Source organism: Mus caroli, chromosome 17 (assembly GCF_900094665.2).
Source record: "Mus caroli chromosome 17, CAROLI_EIJ_v1.1, whole genome shotgun sequence".
Taxonomy (NCBI): Eukaryota; Metazoa; Chordata; class Mammalia; order Rodentia; family Muridae; genus Mus; species Mus caroli.
Window position 1 is genome coordinate 50,593,761 of NC_034586.1, and position 17,820 is coordinate 50,611,580.

At 39.2% G+C, this 17,820-nt stretch overlaps 1 protein-coding gene across 1 annotated transcript in view; it reads right to left on the minus strand.

Annotated features, from left to right (window-relative positions):
* Positions 1-6,147: 6,147 nt before the first annotated feature.
* The window catches only part of LOC110284050 (sulfotransferase 1C1), a 26,706-nt gene continuing 15,033 nt past the window's right edge, over positions 6,148-17,820 (minus strand). Inside the window, exons 3-8 of the mRNA XM_021149636.1 lie at positions 16,724-16,852; positions 12,077-12,174; positions 10,094-10,220; positions 8,504-8,598; positions 6,932-7,112; positions 6,148-6,719 (exon numbers count right to left, since the gene is read on the minus strand). Coding sequence (XP_021005295.1) covers positions 6,607-6,719; positions 6,932-7,112; positions 8,504-8,598; positions 10,094-10,220; positions 12,077-12,174; positions 16,724-16,852 — 743 coding nt within the window. The 3' untranslated portion in view covers positions 6,148-6,606. The remainder of the gene's footprint in view (positions 6,720-6,931; positions 7,113-8,503; positions 8,599-10,093; positions 10,221-12,076; positions 12,175-16,723; positions 16,853-17,820) is intronic.

The window sequence follows — 17,820 nt, forward strand, 5'->3', positions numbered from 1 at the left end:
TATGTCTTCATCCAAAGGCTGCTAGTGGAAGACTGACTTCCAGGCAACTAGGGTGAGGATTTTATACCCACACCCACAGTGACACACTCATTCCAACCAGGTCACACCTATTCCAACAAGGCCACACCTTCAGATGGTGCCACTCCCTGGTCCAAGGATATACAAACCATCACATGTGCATTTCCCTAATTGCATGGATACTGAACACTTTTTGAGCTGATCTGTAGTCATGTTTGTTTCCTCTGTTGATAATTCTCTGTTTAGATTCCTAGCTCATTTGTTAATTGAATCATGTTTCCTTTGACTGCTGTTTTGAGTTCTTTATATAGGCTTTCAGATGAATAACTAGCAAAGATGACATCCCATTTTGTAGGTTTCTTCTTCACTTACTGTATTGGTTCCTTAGCTTTATATGTTCTTAGTTTTATGAGGTTCTACTTGTTAATTGTTGGCCATAATTCCCAGGTAAATAATTCCTAGATCAAGGAAAACCTTTTCCTGCACCTAAACTTCCATGGTACTGCCCATGTTCTGTTCTAGAAGTTTCAATATTTCTGGTTTCACATTGAGGTCTTTGATCCACTTGAATTTAGTTTTTGCACAGAGTATTATATAAGTATAATTTCATTTTTCTACATGTGAATATTCATTTTTCTTAGCATGATTTACTAAAAGAAGCTATTTTTTTAGTGTATGGTTTTGATTTTTTGTCAAATATCAGATTGATATATATTTTACATACTCATGTTTGGGCCTTTGTTCCACTAATCTACATTTCTGGTTTTATTCCAGTATCATATTGAATTTTTAAAAATGTATTATTATTATTAATTTAGCTCTATGGTGTGTCTTGAGATCTTGATTAGTGATCCCTCCATTATTATTATTTTTCTCAGAATTGTTTGGCTACCCAGAGTTACTTTTGGTTTCATATGAATTTTAGGATTTTTTTTCAATTTATTTGACTAAATTTTGGGGTATTTCGATTAAGATTGCACCAAATCTTTAAATCACTTTGGATACGATGGCCAGTATCATAATATTAATTCTGTCAATGCATGAACAGTTTAGATCTTTTCACTTTCTAGTGCCTTTCTCAACCCCTTTCTTTATGTACTTGAAGTTTATATTGTATATGTCTATTGTTTTTGATGCTATTGTAAATGAGTGTATTCATGATCTCTTAGTATATTTGTTGATAGTATATTGAAAGGCTACTGATTTTTGTAAGTTGACTTTGTTTCCTGCCACTTTGCTGAAATTTTTGATTGTCTAGAAGGTTTTTTTTGATAGAATATTTAGAATCTATTATATGTAAAATATCATCTGTAAATTGAGATAATTTGATTTCTCTTCCTAATTGTTTCTCTTTTTAAAATTTCCTTCGCTTGCCATACTGTTCTGCCTAGTGAGAAACATTGTATCTTTATTTGGTGAATCTGAATTGTTCCATTTAACATTTTTGTCTTTTTGCCAAGGCTCTTCAAATTTGTGCATCTCTTGCCTCACTTCTCCTTTGTGGTATGTCCATATGCAGCTTGTTTCTTTGTTGTTCATTTGTTTTCATTTCATTTTTAAGGCATCTGCCTGAAAGTTACTCAGCCTGTTTCATAGCAAGTGTTTTTGTTTCCTCAAAACTGTGATTGCTAGAGAAATAATTCAGCAGTTAAGAGTTTGTGTTCCTCTTCCAGAGGGCAGAAGTTCATTCCATTCCTGGTACCTACATGAAAAATCACAACTATAATTTTAAGTCTAGGAGACCTACATGGTGTACAGACAGACATAAAGGCAGCCACTCACACACACATATATATAATAAAAGATAAATAAAAAGAAAAATGGGAGAAAGGCTGTGGCTTCATAAGTATGAACTTTGATTAGCTCTGGGTTCTTATTATCTCTCCATGTAAAAAATGGTGATAATAATATATCTTTGAAGAAATTCTACTTATTAAAAATAATATTTGTTTTCTCTCTCTCTCTCTCTGGATTTACAAATATCCACATATGTGCTATGTTAACTGGCTTGTAAAGGTTAATAAAATTGCATTTACTGATGCTCTTATGGGTCTTGCATTTGTGTAGTTTTAAAATATGTTATATAGGTACATGGAGGCAGGTGATTATTTATTAGAGCTTCATGATAATAAGTAGCATTGATGGGAATACTGTGGTATACTTTTTAATTCTAGATTAGAGAGGCACATTTGTACTTCATGTAGAAAGGAACCTGAATGTGAACATTCTAAGTAGCCCAGCCCATTACACTGCTAACAGTTTGTTTGCTCTACATTAACTTTTAACCTAGATGTAACACAGATGGGGATGCAGAGGGAATGCAAAATTTAGCAGTCTTGGGTATATGTGAATCATTCACTATACAGAGAGAGGAGCATAGAAGAAAAAAGCATTAATACTGTAAATGTCAGAGACAAGGCTGCTCACCTGACCAGAGAGACAAGAGTAACATTTGGAATGATTTTTTGCCTTGCTTCTGATTATTTGTCACGTATATTAGCTGGAGATGGGCCGGAGAAGAAAAGTTTAAGGACAACGATTTACTGGGTTCTCAGAATGCTGAACATCTGAATAAAGTACAGTTTAAAGATTCATTTTTAAAATCTATTCATTCGTTTCTGTGGTAGCAGACAACATGGATCACCTTATCCCAGTATAACAGCAACTGCTAAGGGTATGGGATTGCTCACAGACCTGAGAGAAAAGAACAAGGACAGAGAGCGAGGCAGTTGTGGGAACCCGTAAAGGAGTTCCCAAGTGGCCATCACCAAAACACTTCTCATAAATTGAGTGGGTTGCAAATAAATTTAGCTGGCTCATAATTCAAATCTGAGATTGAAGTATAAGACCTACCCAGTATTTGTCACATGTGTACACATTGATCAGAGGTGAGGCCCCTTGATAATTGCATAAAACTGTGCACATTTAGGGAGTGATATTTCCCCAAAGGAAAATCAGTGATAGCAGCTGGTTGAATGAGACTCTGAAAGGCAAAGCATATAAGAACATGAAAAAAGATGAAGACATAACTAGAAATAATAGAAGGAGAAATACATAAGTATAATAACATGGGTATTAATAAAGTACTTTGAAAGTTTTAAAGGGAGGGAGGGAGGGAGGGAGGGAGGGAGAGAGAGAGAGAGAGAGAGAGGGAGGGAGGGAGAGGAGAGAGAAAGAGAGAGAGGGAGAGGAAGGGAGGGAACTTATTGAACTGCACAAACGGAATGGCACTTCTAGGGAGATGACATTTTTTGACATGGAATATTTGAACTGGGGCAGAAATAAACCACAAAGAGGAGTAGATTGACTAAAGTTAGGAGATTGGATGTTGAGCAACATATACTAATTTTCTTTGATTTTAAGACTGAGCAGCAGTTTCTAAATTACTCTGGAAATCTCTGTAGAAACTGAAACTCTACCAAGGATTCTACAAGGTCAAGTCCATTTCTTTAACATTAATTTCTCAGATTCATTCTTCCAGGAGTTTTGGATGGGCTCTTCCATCACTTATCATATCATGCTGCCAGTATTTTGATGCCAAACTGTATATAGTAAGCCTTATTCTAGAGTTTTACAATTTCCCAGTTTTAATTTATATATAAAGTTTGCAAGACCAAGGGGCATCTCTTCCCAATGATGGCCGACTAGGCCATCTTCTGCTACATATGCAGCTAGAGAAATGAGCTCTGGGGGTACTGGTTAGTTCATATTGTTCCACCTATAGGGTTGCAGATCCCTTCAGCTCCTTGGGTGCTTTCTCTAGCTTCTCTATTGGAGGCCCTGTGTTCCATCCTATAGATGACTGTGAGCATCCACTCGTGTATTTGCCAGGCATTGGCATAGCCTCATATGAGACAGCTATATAAGGATCCTTTTAGCAAAATCTTGCTAGTATATGCAATAGGGTCTGGGTTTGGTGGCTGATTATGGGATGGATCCCTGGGTGGGGTAGTCTCTGGATAGTCCATCCTTTCATTGTAGCTCCAAACTTAGTCTCTGTAACTCCTTTCATAGGTATTTTGTTCCATATTCTAAGGAGGAATAATCATTTATCCATTCTTCATCTTAGCACCTGAGCCATTTAAATTCCCCCTGAGCCAATGAGTTCAAGGCTCTTTCCCATTTTCTCTTCTATGAGATTTAATGTGTCTGGTTTTATGTTGAGGTCCTTGATGCACTTGGACTTGAGCTTTGTGCAAGGTGACAAATATAGATCTATTTTGATTTTTTTTTACATCCAGATTGCCAGTTAGACCAGCACCATTTATTGAAAATGCCTTCTTTTTCTATTGTATATTTTTGGCTTATTTGACAAAGATCAAGTGTCCATAAGTGTATGGGTTTATTTCTGGGTTTTCAATTCTATTGACCTGTCTATCTCTGTACCAATACCATGCAGTTTTTATCACTATTGCTCTGTAGCACAGCTTGAAGTCAGGAATGGTGATTCCATCAGAAGTTCTTTTATTGTTAAGAATTGTTTTTGCTATCCTGGATTTTTCATTTTTCTGTATGAAATTGGACATTGCTTTTTCCATGTCTGGAAGAATTGTTTTGGAGTTTTGATAGGGATTGCATTGAACCTGTTGATTGGTTTTGGTAGGATGGTCATTTTTACTACATCAATCCTACCAATCCATGAGCATGGGAGTTCTCTCCATTTTTCTGAGGTCTTCTTTTATTTCTTTCTTGAGAGCCTTGAAGTTCTTGTCATACAGCTCTTTCACTTGTTTGGTTAGAATTACTCCAAAATATTTTATATTATTTGTGACTATTGTGAAGGGTGTTGTTTCTCTATTTTCTTTCTCAGCTCATTTATTGTTTGTAGAAAGGAAAGCTACTGATTTTTTCTACTGATTTGTTTGAGTTAATTTTATATCCAACCACTTCACTGAAGTGGATTTTCTGTCTTCTCTGACACTGTGTTCCTATGTGCAAATGTGTGCATACATGGGTGTATGTAGCATTGTTTCTACTTCTCTAGATAGCAGCTCAAAAGAAACCATCTCAAGGAGAAATTTTCTGATTGGTTCATTTGTTTAAAATCTTTAATGTGGCTAGACCTAAAAGACCCATGACTCTATTTATACCAGTAGTGCATGGCAGTAGAAAAACATAGCTACTCTCTATATTAGTCAAACAACAGTCTGGGTTGTCATATACATGGTATTTTGAACTATTTCTGTCAAGAAATAAGTATAAGTTTGGTTGCTTGTTCCTAAACTGAGCTCTAGCATATAAAGTCTCACTATTCAAAATGCACATAAATTTACCTGAAAGCTATGTTTGTCCAAGAGAGACAGGGAGAGAGAAAGAGAGAGAGAGAGAGAGAGAGAGAGAGAGAGAGAGAGAGAGAGAGAGAGAGAATTGATATTGTGGAAAATGGAACACATAATTTCTTCGTTCAAATGACTCAATGACAATGAACTTCAAGCCTCACAGGGAGTCTACTAAAGTGAGACCATCAACTCAGAAGAAAGGGACACTGTAAACGGAATCTGAGATGATGTAGAAAGACTGATAGAGCTGGAAACATTGGCTACTTAAATTCTGATGATATTCTTTGCCAGTAGAAACAATCTATCCAGCCACTGGAGAGATTAATCCTTCATTGCTGGAGGAAACATAATAGTCCCCAAATCACTCTGGGTGTGTACTTTCAAGATGGATCCAACTCAGATCTTCTGGGTTGTGTAAATGGTCCAAAGTGTATGATGAGACCAACAGTAAGGACTTACCTTCTACTTTGGGGAGGTAGCTGAGGATAAAAGTTTTAGGAATCTGTGTTAGATAACCTTGTCAACTTAAAAGGAAGCTTTTATGCCTGACTTGTTGTTGTTGTTGTTGTTATATAGTCTAGGGATCTTGATGTGGGGAGTCTTATTCTTGGGCTAACAGCTATAGTTTGAATAGATAGCAATGTTTATTATATATTGGAAACTGAGTCATCAGTGCAATGGAGTGAGGAGGTGAGTGAGTTAGTTATCTATCACAGGTTCTTGATGAAAACATGAACTTGGCCTCCTCTCCCACCTCTCTGTGCCTTCCATATTCCATCATGGGAGGGAGCAATAAGAAGGAGCTTGTCAGTATGGAACTTTGACTTTATTCACCCAGGCTTCAAAGGACTACATAAGAAGTAGTTTTTATTCTTTATAAACAAATTAGGTGTTTTGTTAAAGTGTCATAGAACAGATGAAGATAATTGTTAAGAAAATATAGCTAGTCTTCGGTTTATGCCCAGTGCTCAATTCTCATTCCTTTTGCTTTTCATATTTACTTTCTTATGCCGAATCCTGTTTTCCTATGTGTCTTTCTATTCATGAGCTTTGCTGTGAGACAAAACAACTGGAGGCTAGTGAAGGCATTCCATTTATTTTGCCTAAGTGTAGTGAAGTACATGATTGTGTGGTAGGTATCAATAATATTCACATAGTGTAACCAAAATATTTCTGCGGAAGGTCTGATTACCTTTTGATGAAATAGAATCATAGGACACATAGAACCGTGCAACAGCTTAGGAATGGAGGCTCAAATAGCTAAAACATACAGTCAGGGCATCTAGAGATTCCCTCTACCCTACTGCTCTCAGATCTCTGTGCGGAAGGTGATAGTACTCCCTGCCATCTTCTTCCGGTAGTCTTCATCAAAATCCTCACTTTGTGCCACGGTAAAGTAGTTCTTCCAGTCTCCAGGCATCCCTGAAACAAAGTGAAATCTTAGGGAGTGCTGCAGGCACAGAGGGAGGAGTACCTATACACCCCTATGACCTGCACCAAGATGAACAGGTATATAAGCCACTTCTCTCCAAAATAACACCTGTTAGCAAAGTCAGATAGCATGGGATAATGGTGGAAAATATGAGCAGGACCATGAGACTTATTTGACATCTCAGAATGTCAATCTCACCTACCTTTTCTCATGAAAGGAGATATAGAGTGGTCCATGATACTGGAGGGTAGAGTGGTATAGTTGGCCATTGGGTTCTGCTTCATTACATCAAAGGATGTGTGATGGATGATTTTATTTAGAACTTCCTCTGAAATGTCTTTTTCCAGGAACTTTACTATCTTCTTAATTTCCCTTTTAGGGTCCTGTATGTAGAACAATTATACAAAACAAATAATTTTGGTCTTCCAATAGAAATGCTGTTTAATCATCATTGACAAACAATATTTGGAAAAGGATGTTTCAAGGGACCAGCTGAAATTATCTTAAGTAGTTTTAGTTGAGGGCACTGACTGCTCCAGCTTCTACTCTTGCTGTCTAGGAGATTCAGTTGTAGCAGGGAATCAATGCCTCCAGAAATAGGACTTGGAATCTTGGGAGGGTAGCTATTCTATTTCCTGGGTGTCAGGGATTGTGTGAAGATCATATGAAGATGAGGTTTTGTTGGTTTGTGTGATTAACTTTGGTATAGTGGCTACAATAGCCAGCAAAATGAGATTGTGAGCTATGAGAAGTCTAATAAGAGAATGAATAAAAGAGTTATCAAGTAGACCCAGGGATATGAACCCTTGCAGCTTGCCTCATTCTGATGAAAGAAAAGGAGCTACAGCTTCTGGTTAACTCACACTGGACATCTTAGCTTGGGTGTAGAAGGTGGATTTGTAACATAAGCACAGCAATATACAGGGTTGTGAAAGTAGCTCATTATTCCTAAGATTTGCCAGAAAAACTAACTTAAAATTTGTGTCAAATTTTAAGAAAGCTTTATTAAATATAAAATACTGACTAGGAGATGGACTCTGGTCAGGAGTCCATTCCCTGGAGTTTCCCAGACATAAGGGCCTTGAGCCATGTGTTGCAGGAGTTTATAAAGACAAACCTATAGGCCACTGTATTCTTCCCATGAAGCTTTGTTATTTTCTAAAAGCTACTTCTCCAAGCATTCCAGGAAGTTGCTTCTTTCCTGAGCTTACAGATTCATTTTAGCCATTACACTATACCCATTCACAATGAAACAGAGACAGAGGTGTCAGTTCAATACCACACTGCATGTGTCTAATCCTGCCAGTGTTCACATGGACTAGAACTTAGTTAATGACGGACTTCAGTGGTGTGGGAGAGGGATAAAGGAGCTCCCCATTTCTACTCTATAACTATGACTGGATAAAATTCTAGTCACTTTGTGAGATAGACATCTTCCAGCTTTTAGATAATGAAACATGGGCCACAAGTGTCAGAATCTAGTCAGTTGATTTGAGTATAAAATCTGTTCTGGTTTTTTTTTTTTTTTTTTTTTTTTTTTGAAGAGAAAAGATTCCGTGAAAACCATTGACTACAAAAAGGGAAAAAATAGTGAGAGCTTCTAGGGAAAAACTGAGTTGCAGAGTTTCTAGGGGAAGACTGAGTGGTGGAGTATCATGGAAGCAGAGAATGGCCTCAAGGATCTTCTGCAGACAAGTCCATATCCCAGGGTGTCACTGGGATTTTTGTAAATGAGGATAGGGGAATGACACAGTCGAGATCACACTACAATCACCTCTTTCATGTCTTCATAGAAGAGGTAGAGAATACGGTGTTTGTCTTTCACATCCCACCATCCCTTTACATGGTCATACCAGGAGCCCCACAGCACTGAGGAAGAAAGAAAGAGGATGTCACTGTCACCTTAAAACGTATCAAATAAGAATGGCTGTGTTAAATACAAAATAACAATTAATAAATACAAACAAAATACAAAGATCCTGAACAGAATTCTTTCTTGCAGAAGACAGTTTTACATACACACAGAGACACTCATAGACACAAGCAGACACACTGACATGCATGCACGCACGCACACATGCACACATGCACGCATGCACACACACACACCCACCCACCCACCCACACACACACACATTTGATAATTTTTCAACCATCTCCCTGAGTCTTACCAGAAGTATTCCCCCTTTTCCTCCTACCCTCCTACCCAGCTGTGTATCTTTTTATTCCAATCAAGGCCAATTTGTACTCCTCAAATATTCTTGAGTATGCTGTCTTCCACTGGAGCATGATGTACTTATCAGAGGATATATATACTCTTAGGTTAAACTGACCTGAGAAAACTGGCCACTTATCTTCCAGCAAATAACAAACCTTAGTAGCTCATTCACTAGGGGAAGACTTTTATGCCCAACTCCTGTCTTGATGCTAGGATTTGGTATGGCTTGGGCTTTCACAGGGTTTATGAATATTCTCACAATTGGAATATATGTACAACTCCTCTGCTGTGCCCAGAAGATGGTTTCCTTATAGTCATTCACTGCTCCTGGCTCTTAGATGCTTCCTTTGGTAAAAGTATTGAGTCAGATGCTAAGATACATTCTGAATTCCTTGTATTTTATTCCCATTATTCTACTTTCTCTGCTGTGGAAGGTTGTATTATGACTGAGTTCAAAACTTTTATTTTTCTTGCATTATCACAATGCACATAGATTAATGTTAAGCAAGAGTAATAATTGTTTAAATATACATTATTTTATGTATGCAATATAGTATATACTATGTTACATATTAATACATTATATATACAATATTTATATGTATACATGTATTGAAAACATTCTAATAGTATTATTTTGAAGTAAACTTGGGGAAATGTCTTACTACCTGGTATCTGGACAACTTCGCTTTCTGTGATGGTGAGTGGGAAGAAGTATGCTGGCTATCTTTTGCTGGTTCTGCCAACTGTGCCCAGCAAGTGGAACTCAGCTTATGGCTGGACTTTGTTCAAAGAGGCACTGAAAGGCTTTTGGAGACAGGAGGATGTTGGACTTGTTTCCTTGGTGTATTTCCTCCTGGCTCACTGTGGTTGATTGCTGGCACTGTCAAAGCTCAGTTCCCATTAAAGTTCCTCTGGTAAGCCCCAGGGGCTAGGGAACACCAGAAACTCTCACTAGCCCTTGCTGAATTCCTAACTTTGCTCTCAGCTGTCAATAGTCTCTTTGCCAAAGTCTTCAGAAATGACCTATTCTTAGTATAGCATTTTCCGTGATTGACCTTAAGGAATGCAAATGTCTATGGAAAATCTTGTCTGTTGTCATTGCATGGCTTAGGAAATAGGATGCCGCCATTTTATTTCACACACCTTTTCCAGCTTTGAAGGTTTCAATGTATTCTCCCAGGGTACCAGGGTCAGGCAGCATTTTATTCATTCTTGAGAAATAGTAGTAAGATACCAGGCAGTCCTTGGCATTTCTGGCCACATAGATAATCTAAATTTGTCCAGCAAAGGAAATGGGAAGCAAAGAGGAAATAAGACAGAACATTATTACTATTCAGTATGGACACTGTGTTCTTTGAAAGCATTCTGTATATTATAGGTCAACTTATTGAGAAATTGGGTATTCATATGTTTTTATGGTCAACATGACCACCTTTTCCAATTTGCTCATGAACCACTACAAAACATTCTTCTTCTGAACAACAAATACACCTTGACTAAGTGTGTCATTTCTCTCCAATGTTCTTAGAGTTCCACATTCCTATCCCAGAATTCTTTCTATCTCTGAGCTACCCAGGAATCAAATAGCCTGACTGAATGGAACATTCTGGTCTATACCAAGGGATTCTCCGTCATAGGCTTGAGTTCTTGTCAGATCCCTGGCCATGCTGTCTGTTTGCTGTGGTAGTGATAATAATTCTTCAAATAAACTTTTTATTTATTTCAAGACTTGTTGATGAAATTGCTATTGAACCCTTCTTCCTTTATCTGTTTGTTGGTATATTCAGAGATAAAAATGTCTGGGAGGTTTGAGTTTAGTAAAAATCTATGTCTACACTTGTAAACAATTCCAATTAAGAAGTGTCAAATCAAATTAAATAGGGGAAATAGAAACACTATACTGGCTTCATGAGATAAAGTCGCTATAAGGGTTGATCAAGTTTCTACACATTATCAAATTAGAGTTGCTATTCCAAGAGGACCAAGTTTTGCCTACAACTTGAACATGTTTTCATTGGTGTCCACTAGAATGTTGTTTGGTCTATGGTTGTAGGAAGGATATTGTCAGATGGCCTTAGCTACTATAGTCTTAATAAACTATCATGTATTGAACAAGGGCATATTTTTTATCGAGACTTTCTTTTATTAGATATTTTCTTTATATACATTTCAAATACTATCCTGAAAGTTCCCTATACCCTCCCCCCACCCTGCTCTCCTACCCACCCACTCCCGCTTCTTGGCCCTGGCATTCCCCTGTACTGGGGCATATAAAGTTTGCAAGATCAAGGGGCCTCTGTTCCCAATGATGGCCAACTAGGCCATCTTCTGCTACATATTCAGCTAGTTATTTCATATTGTTGTTCCACCGATAGGGTTGCAGACCCCTTCATCTCCTTGGGTACTTTCTCTAGCTTCTCCATTGGGGGCCCTGTGTTCCATCTTATAAATGGCTGTGAGCATCCACTTCTGTATTTGCCAGGCACTGGCATAGCCTCATATGAGACAGCTATATCAGGGTCCCTTCAGCAAAATCTTTCTGGCATATGCAATAGTGTCTGGGTTTGGTGGCTGATTATGGGATGGATCCCCGGGTAGGGTAGTCTCTGGATAGTCCATCAACAAGGGCATATTTAAAAAGGGATGTTTGTGGCTAAGGAGTTGGCACAGCAGAAATCCAGAGGCAGAATTTCTTGGATAGTTGGGTTTAGGAGAACTCTTAAGAGATTGCTGAATATTTCATGGGCCTGCACTGTGGCCTATGTTTTTAGAAGTCTTACTATCATGTTTTATTTTACCCATACCCATACTCATGTTTTAGTTTTCCACAGATAGACTGCTCTCTCATTTAAGTCCTTGGTCCCCACACCATAGAGGTTCCAAATTAAAACTCTACCTTCAAGCAGGAAACCCATATTTTGTATTATGACTTCTCTCATCTAACATAGGTTAGGGGGTAGATGATCAGAACTTTGCAAGAAAACTTCCAATGGCACCCAACAATGATATTCTGAAGTAAAGATGGGTGCAAAAAGGAAAACGTGGGCTCTGGGGTAATGCCACCATGTACCCTATAGTTTTCACTGGTTGTTTCTGTTTTAATGAATGCAATTAGGCTGGTCTTACCTTTGAGTCTTCTTTCCAAAAGGAAGGTGGAAGCATTTGAACAGGCAGATGAGTCTTCAGAGTTCTAGGTGAAGGCATTTTGTTAGCGAGATCCAGACCTAGGAGGTAAGACAACTTTATTTAGCCAGATCTTTCTCCCTAGCTATGTGGGTCCAATGTTGTGTTAAATACTAGAAAATGTATTGGCCAAATGATTAAGTCTACAGTCTTACACATGTAAGACCTATGTCTTCCTCTGTCTTGAGGGTGGATTTCTGGCTCAATCTACCATATACTCCACAATGATGGATGGAATTACACCTTGAAAAGGACTACGTAGTTATACATACTTCTTTCCCTTTGCCTAAACTTAGATTCCATGTCAGGATCCTAAAGATGGACTTGGGAAGGGCTAGTCATTGGAACTTTTTATTTACTTTGTAGTGGATTCTGAACTATAGTTATGCCATCCTATGAAAGTATTCCTAAGGATACTTTAAGTGCTAAAACTATACTGGGTAAATTGGCTCTGGATCAGCCATAAATTCCTGTACAATGTCTTCCTGACCCCAAGACTATGAGAAATACCCGAGTCCTAAACTGTTCTCTCTCCATTCTGTAAACAATGCTTTCTTGTTGCATAGGCCCACAGCTGCCATTCTGTACACATTTCAATGGAAGTTTTTGCTACTCTCTAATCTTGAACAAGTTTAGAGGTTGTGGCTGCTTCTCTCTCTGGGACAAGCTTATTGGTCATAAATAAAGGCACCAGTTAATTTGTCTTAGTCACACCTTTCAGGTGTTTTTTTTTTTTCTTAAAACCATATAACATTTTGAGGTCCCACAAAAATGCCTGAGGAAAAGATCCCTGACCCCTAAGTTGGGTGCCTTCTATGGAAGGGTAAGAGTTGTTGGTAATAGGAAGGCCATTGAAAAATTGTTCCTCAACCTTAGGAATTGACTACTCCCCTCCAAACACCTGTCCTCTAAAATTTTTGAAGGGGTCTATGTGTGCACCTGTATTTGGGACCCCTGGAGATAAGATAAACCAAGGTTTTGGGTTTCTGGTATGTCTTAGATGCCAATCATGATAGGACTTATGGTGAAATCTGGAAAAACTGTAAGAATTCCTGAGTCCTGGTTCTAGCCAGGAGGGCACTGCAAATCCTCAGGATCTGGTTTGTCTTGGTGGCCACCAACATGTGTCCTCTGTTTGTTGGATCATTTTCATTGTCTCTGTCCCTTGTCTGTCTTTGGTTCTGTGTCCCCATTAATCTTTTCCATTTATAGGCAGATGTGGGGAAAGTGATCCTCATTGATAGTCTCAACCTCCTCTTTGGAATACAAATTATATAACTTTACATTAGTTTTCAGAGCATGAGAATCAGAATGTGGAGTTAACTTCTCCAAGGGAATTCTCTGTTTACTTTGCAAATTGAATTGGTCAGCCTGCAGTGTGGGATGGCCTGATACTGGGTAACTCAACATTGATGTTGGATGCCAAGGACCAGTGTACTGTTCTAGGAAGTTCTAGGTTAATTTTCCTGTGTTTGAGTGTGGCAGGACAATCCTGGAAGCACAACACTCCTGGCTTCTACAGTGCAACAAACATGGGATTCAGAAGATCATAATAGTACAAAAGGAAAAGCCTCTCAAACTGCCAGAGAACCCAGACTCTGGGTTTTTACAGCCATTCTATCCCTCACCTCAGAATCCTCCTGATATTACCACCTTTGACTGTCCTTAGCTGCTACGCCCCGGTCGAGTCAACTGGACAAGCCGAGAGGCTTAAAAGTCACTCATGAGGCAAAAGAGTTTCAAAGAAGCTCTCCTCCTGGAGTCTAGCGTTCCCTCCCCATACAGTAATTATTCATTCCCGAGTTCCATTCCCGAGTTAGTCTAGTGTATGGATCCACGTGCTCTCTTTCAGTATTTTCCTATTATAAGTGCTTTTTAAAATTGAATTCTGACTTGGCTTAAGCCTTCCACCAGTGTTCCAACAGTCCTAGAAATGTCCTTGAGCAAAATCTTGGGCTTAGAATTCAGCAAGATTGTAAAAGCTAAGTCACTCCCTTACACAGGAATTTACCATCACTAAGGAAGAAGGAAGCTTCAGACCAAAGGAGAAACCAGAATAGATACTATAGCAGAGTTACACCCATACACATGTATTTACAATGGCCTAAGGGGAAGGTGGACTTTACAAGAGACTAAAATAGGAACTATGGCAAGGACAGGAAGCCCTTGACCCTGGCTTCTAAGATTAGTGGAGCTTCTAATCTTAGGTGGAGCCCTTGTTGATCCCAGCTGTTATCAATGAATTTTATCCCAGGTGGTTCCCATTAGACCTTTTGTGTTTGCATTCTTCTGTTTTATGTAAGATTCCAGTTACCTCAATTGTACCTTGCGAGTTTGTCACCCAACTTCCTTATTGTCCTCTGCATAAAAACTCTGATGCTCGAATTGCAAAATTACACTCAGATTCCACACGAACTCTCCTGTGTGTGTCTGTTTGTCGCTCATCCATGCTTTGCCCACCCGCGTCGAGAGTCCCCATTCCACGCAGACACAGGGACCCAGGGGGTCTGCGGCACTTAGCTTTTCCTATACCCCGAGTGGTTTCTTCTATTGTCTATATTCCTACTCTCAGCTGTATCCAAAGCTTCCTTCTTCTGATGCATCCTCAAATGACCCAGATATAGCCAAACCCCAAACCTGGTTCTCTCTTTGGGTGTTTGGTCCCTGTAGCCCAAGGGAAGCTATGAGTGATAATCATACCCCTCCTACAGCTCTATTTATGGTCTATGTTCCCTTTTCTAACTGTGAAAAATCAAAATACCTAGTTTGCTGATAAACCTCAAGGCATAATTTCAGACAAAGTTTCAAAAACTCACCAGCCTACCTGGAACAACTGCCCAAAACTCCTGTAAACTCTACTTACCTTAGGGGAGAGAGAGAGAGATAGATAGAGAGAGAGAGAGAGAGAGAGAGAGAGAGAGAGAGAGAGAGAGAGAGAGAGAGAGAGACTGGTGGGATTGGGGAGGCAGAGATCTGAGGGAAGGAAGAAGTCCATAGCCTCTGAAGACCCCCTGATTCTGGAAACTGCCTGTCTGTCTCCCACACTTCAATGGGACCCCAATACTGAATAAGGTAAGGAAGGCCCCCCTCTCTATAAATGATGAATGATCTTTACAATACTGTACAAAGCCTACAAATTTGTCTAAGGTTAGTGAAGTTTTGCATAAACCAGCTAAAATTTCTACCATATTTCTGGAGAGGCGATAAGAAATCTTCCAGACCTATATACCCATATATCCAGAAGCCCCAGAGAATAGAAGGGTGATTAACATAGCCTTTGTTAATCTGTCATAACTCACTGATCCTAAAGCCCCAGGGAAGAAACCTGTGATTAACATAATCTTCATTACCTAGTCACACCCACAAATTAGAACCACCCCAGAGACTAAGAAAGGCAGATCTCGGAGGTCAAGGCTGGCCTGATCTACAGAGCAAGTTCTAGGACAGCTAAGCTTAAGCAGTAAAGGAAGCGATCCAAACAGGAAAGCTGGTGAAAATTTATTCGACAAATGGAGCCATGTTCCAGGTTCAGTAAACATCAAAGGTTGACAACATCAGCCATGTGCTTCTGGCTTTAGGAGACAAGAAAGAAGTTCTGGAATCTCCTTTTGTAACTAAGGAAAGTGGCAGAGGCCTATGTCAGGTGTGTCTCTGCATAGAGGCCTAGAAAGACCATTTTTGAAGCTGTGAAGGTGAAGCCTGGATTGCCTTGGAGATCTCAAGATGTTGGAGATCCTAGTGACATGGGATACCTGCCAAGAAAAGTGGCTAACAGGTAGTGGAACCAGCCCAAGAGGAAAAAAAAAATATTTTGCAGTCAACCAAAACTAAAAGGAGTTGGAGATCTGAAGAGTACTTGACATCAGACGTAAAAATGAAGTGTTTGGAGGTTACTAAACTGGTGTTTGGTCTTGCTTTTGTTCTAACTATGCCCCCTTTCCTCTGTTTTGGAATGGTAATGCATATTGTCTGCCATTATCATTATATGATGATGCCAGACATGATCAAGTTGGAAAAACAAAGGTCTGCTTCAGCAGATGGCTTAAGAACTTACACAGATGGTGGCCTTATTTCTTTCAATCCGTGCTGATGAAGCAAATCATGGTGGAGCATGTGGTAGAGAATAAAGCCTTTCCTCTCAAGCCAAATACAATAGGGTCAGAGGTTACGGTTCTATTATCTGATAAAGGGCAGAATCGGTGGCTTAAATCTATTGCACATATGGCCAACCACATGGGTCTCTAATGCTTCTCCCAAGTGCCTTTCTAGGGGAGGAGGCATTTAACTTTCAGACTTTGGTGACACATATGGTCCAAACTATAGCCCATGACTATATTGACCTCTTATACAACCATGGCACTTCAGATGATTGCACACCATGGGCTGTGTGCCTTATGCTACCTAATAATGCATTTTAGAAAAAGAATTTTGTTGTGTTGACCTGGGCTGCTTTCACACACCTTTCCGGTTCCATTTGAAAGTGGTTTTTTTTTTTTTTGAGGGAAGACTGTAGAAATGATCTTCCTTTGGGGTAAAAACTGTTACTGCACAGTGATTACAGTTCCCTGTACCTCAGTTGGGGAAACTCACCTGAGTTGAGGGGTGGAGGCAAAGTCCACTCAATGAAAGGGTGTCGGTCATAGGTGTTGGCCCGCTGGCACTTTTGAACATCTCCATCATTTTGGATCATGTCCACAATTTCCTGTGTCCAGGTGGTACCTAGAAGCATTAATTATTTTCAGTTCTACCCACTCATGGCACAATTCAATTCTATCTAATCAATCACTCATATAGTGAACAAAGCTGTGTTCAGATTTGCTGGGTTCTGGATAGAATCAGCTCACCTACTACATTTTTTTGTCTTCCTCTAAGCACCAGTGGCCCTCTGTGCTCATTGTCACTTTCTGCTTGTAGTGTATGCTGTTTTTAATTCTCTGTCCTCTTTCTGCCTGGCGTTCAATAAAGAACTTTGTCTCCCATAAATGGAGTTTGAGTGAATAAATATGGAGTCAGGCAAATGTGGATTGAATCAAAGATGAATTAGCCAATGCATTTGCTTTCATAAGCTGATGGTCCTTTTGGGGGAGACATGACAGTGACTCCTTCTTGCCTATCAGATATTTACAAAGATGAATTAGCCAATGCATTTGCTTTCATAAGCTGATGGTCCTTTTGGGGGAGACATGACAATGACTCCTTCTTGCCTATCAGAGATTTACTCTTCTCTTTCAAATTAAGAGGTACTCCCATTTTAGTTAGGTAATTAGCTAACTAAAGGCTACAATTTTCAGTTTTTCTTGTTCCAAGATGCAGTCACTACTTTTAATTGTTTCTTTTCCTCACAGATAAACGAAACACACTAGGTATAAACATAACAAGTGTAGCTATTACAACATGTAGGCTGGGAAGGGAAAAATGTATTAGAACAGGAAGGTTTCTTACTTATCTCTTAAAGGCTTGAATAGAACTATGACTGTTTTGACTCGAAGAATGGAAGTACAAATTGAATTGCCCTAGAAAATAATATTATCTGGAGGGGACCAGAGCAGGTTTGCTCCACCTGGAAGTATATGTAGTGTTTATGGGAGTTGAGAGGTGCTGAGAGAAATATAACAATAAAGCCAAAGATGGGGGAGAGAGAGAGAGAGAGAGAGAGAGAGAGAGAGAGAGGAGGGGAGGGGAGGGGA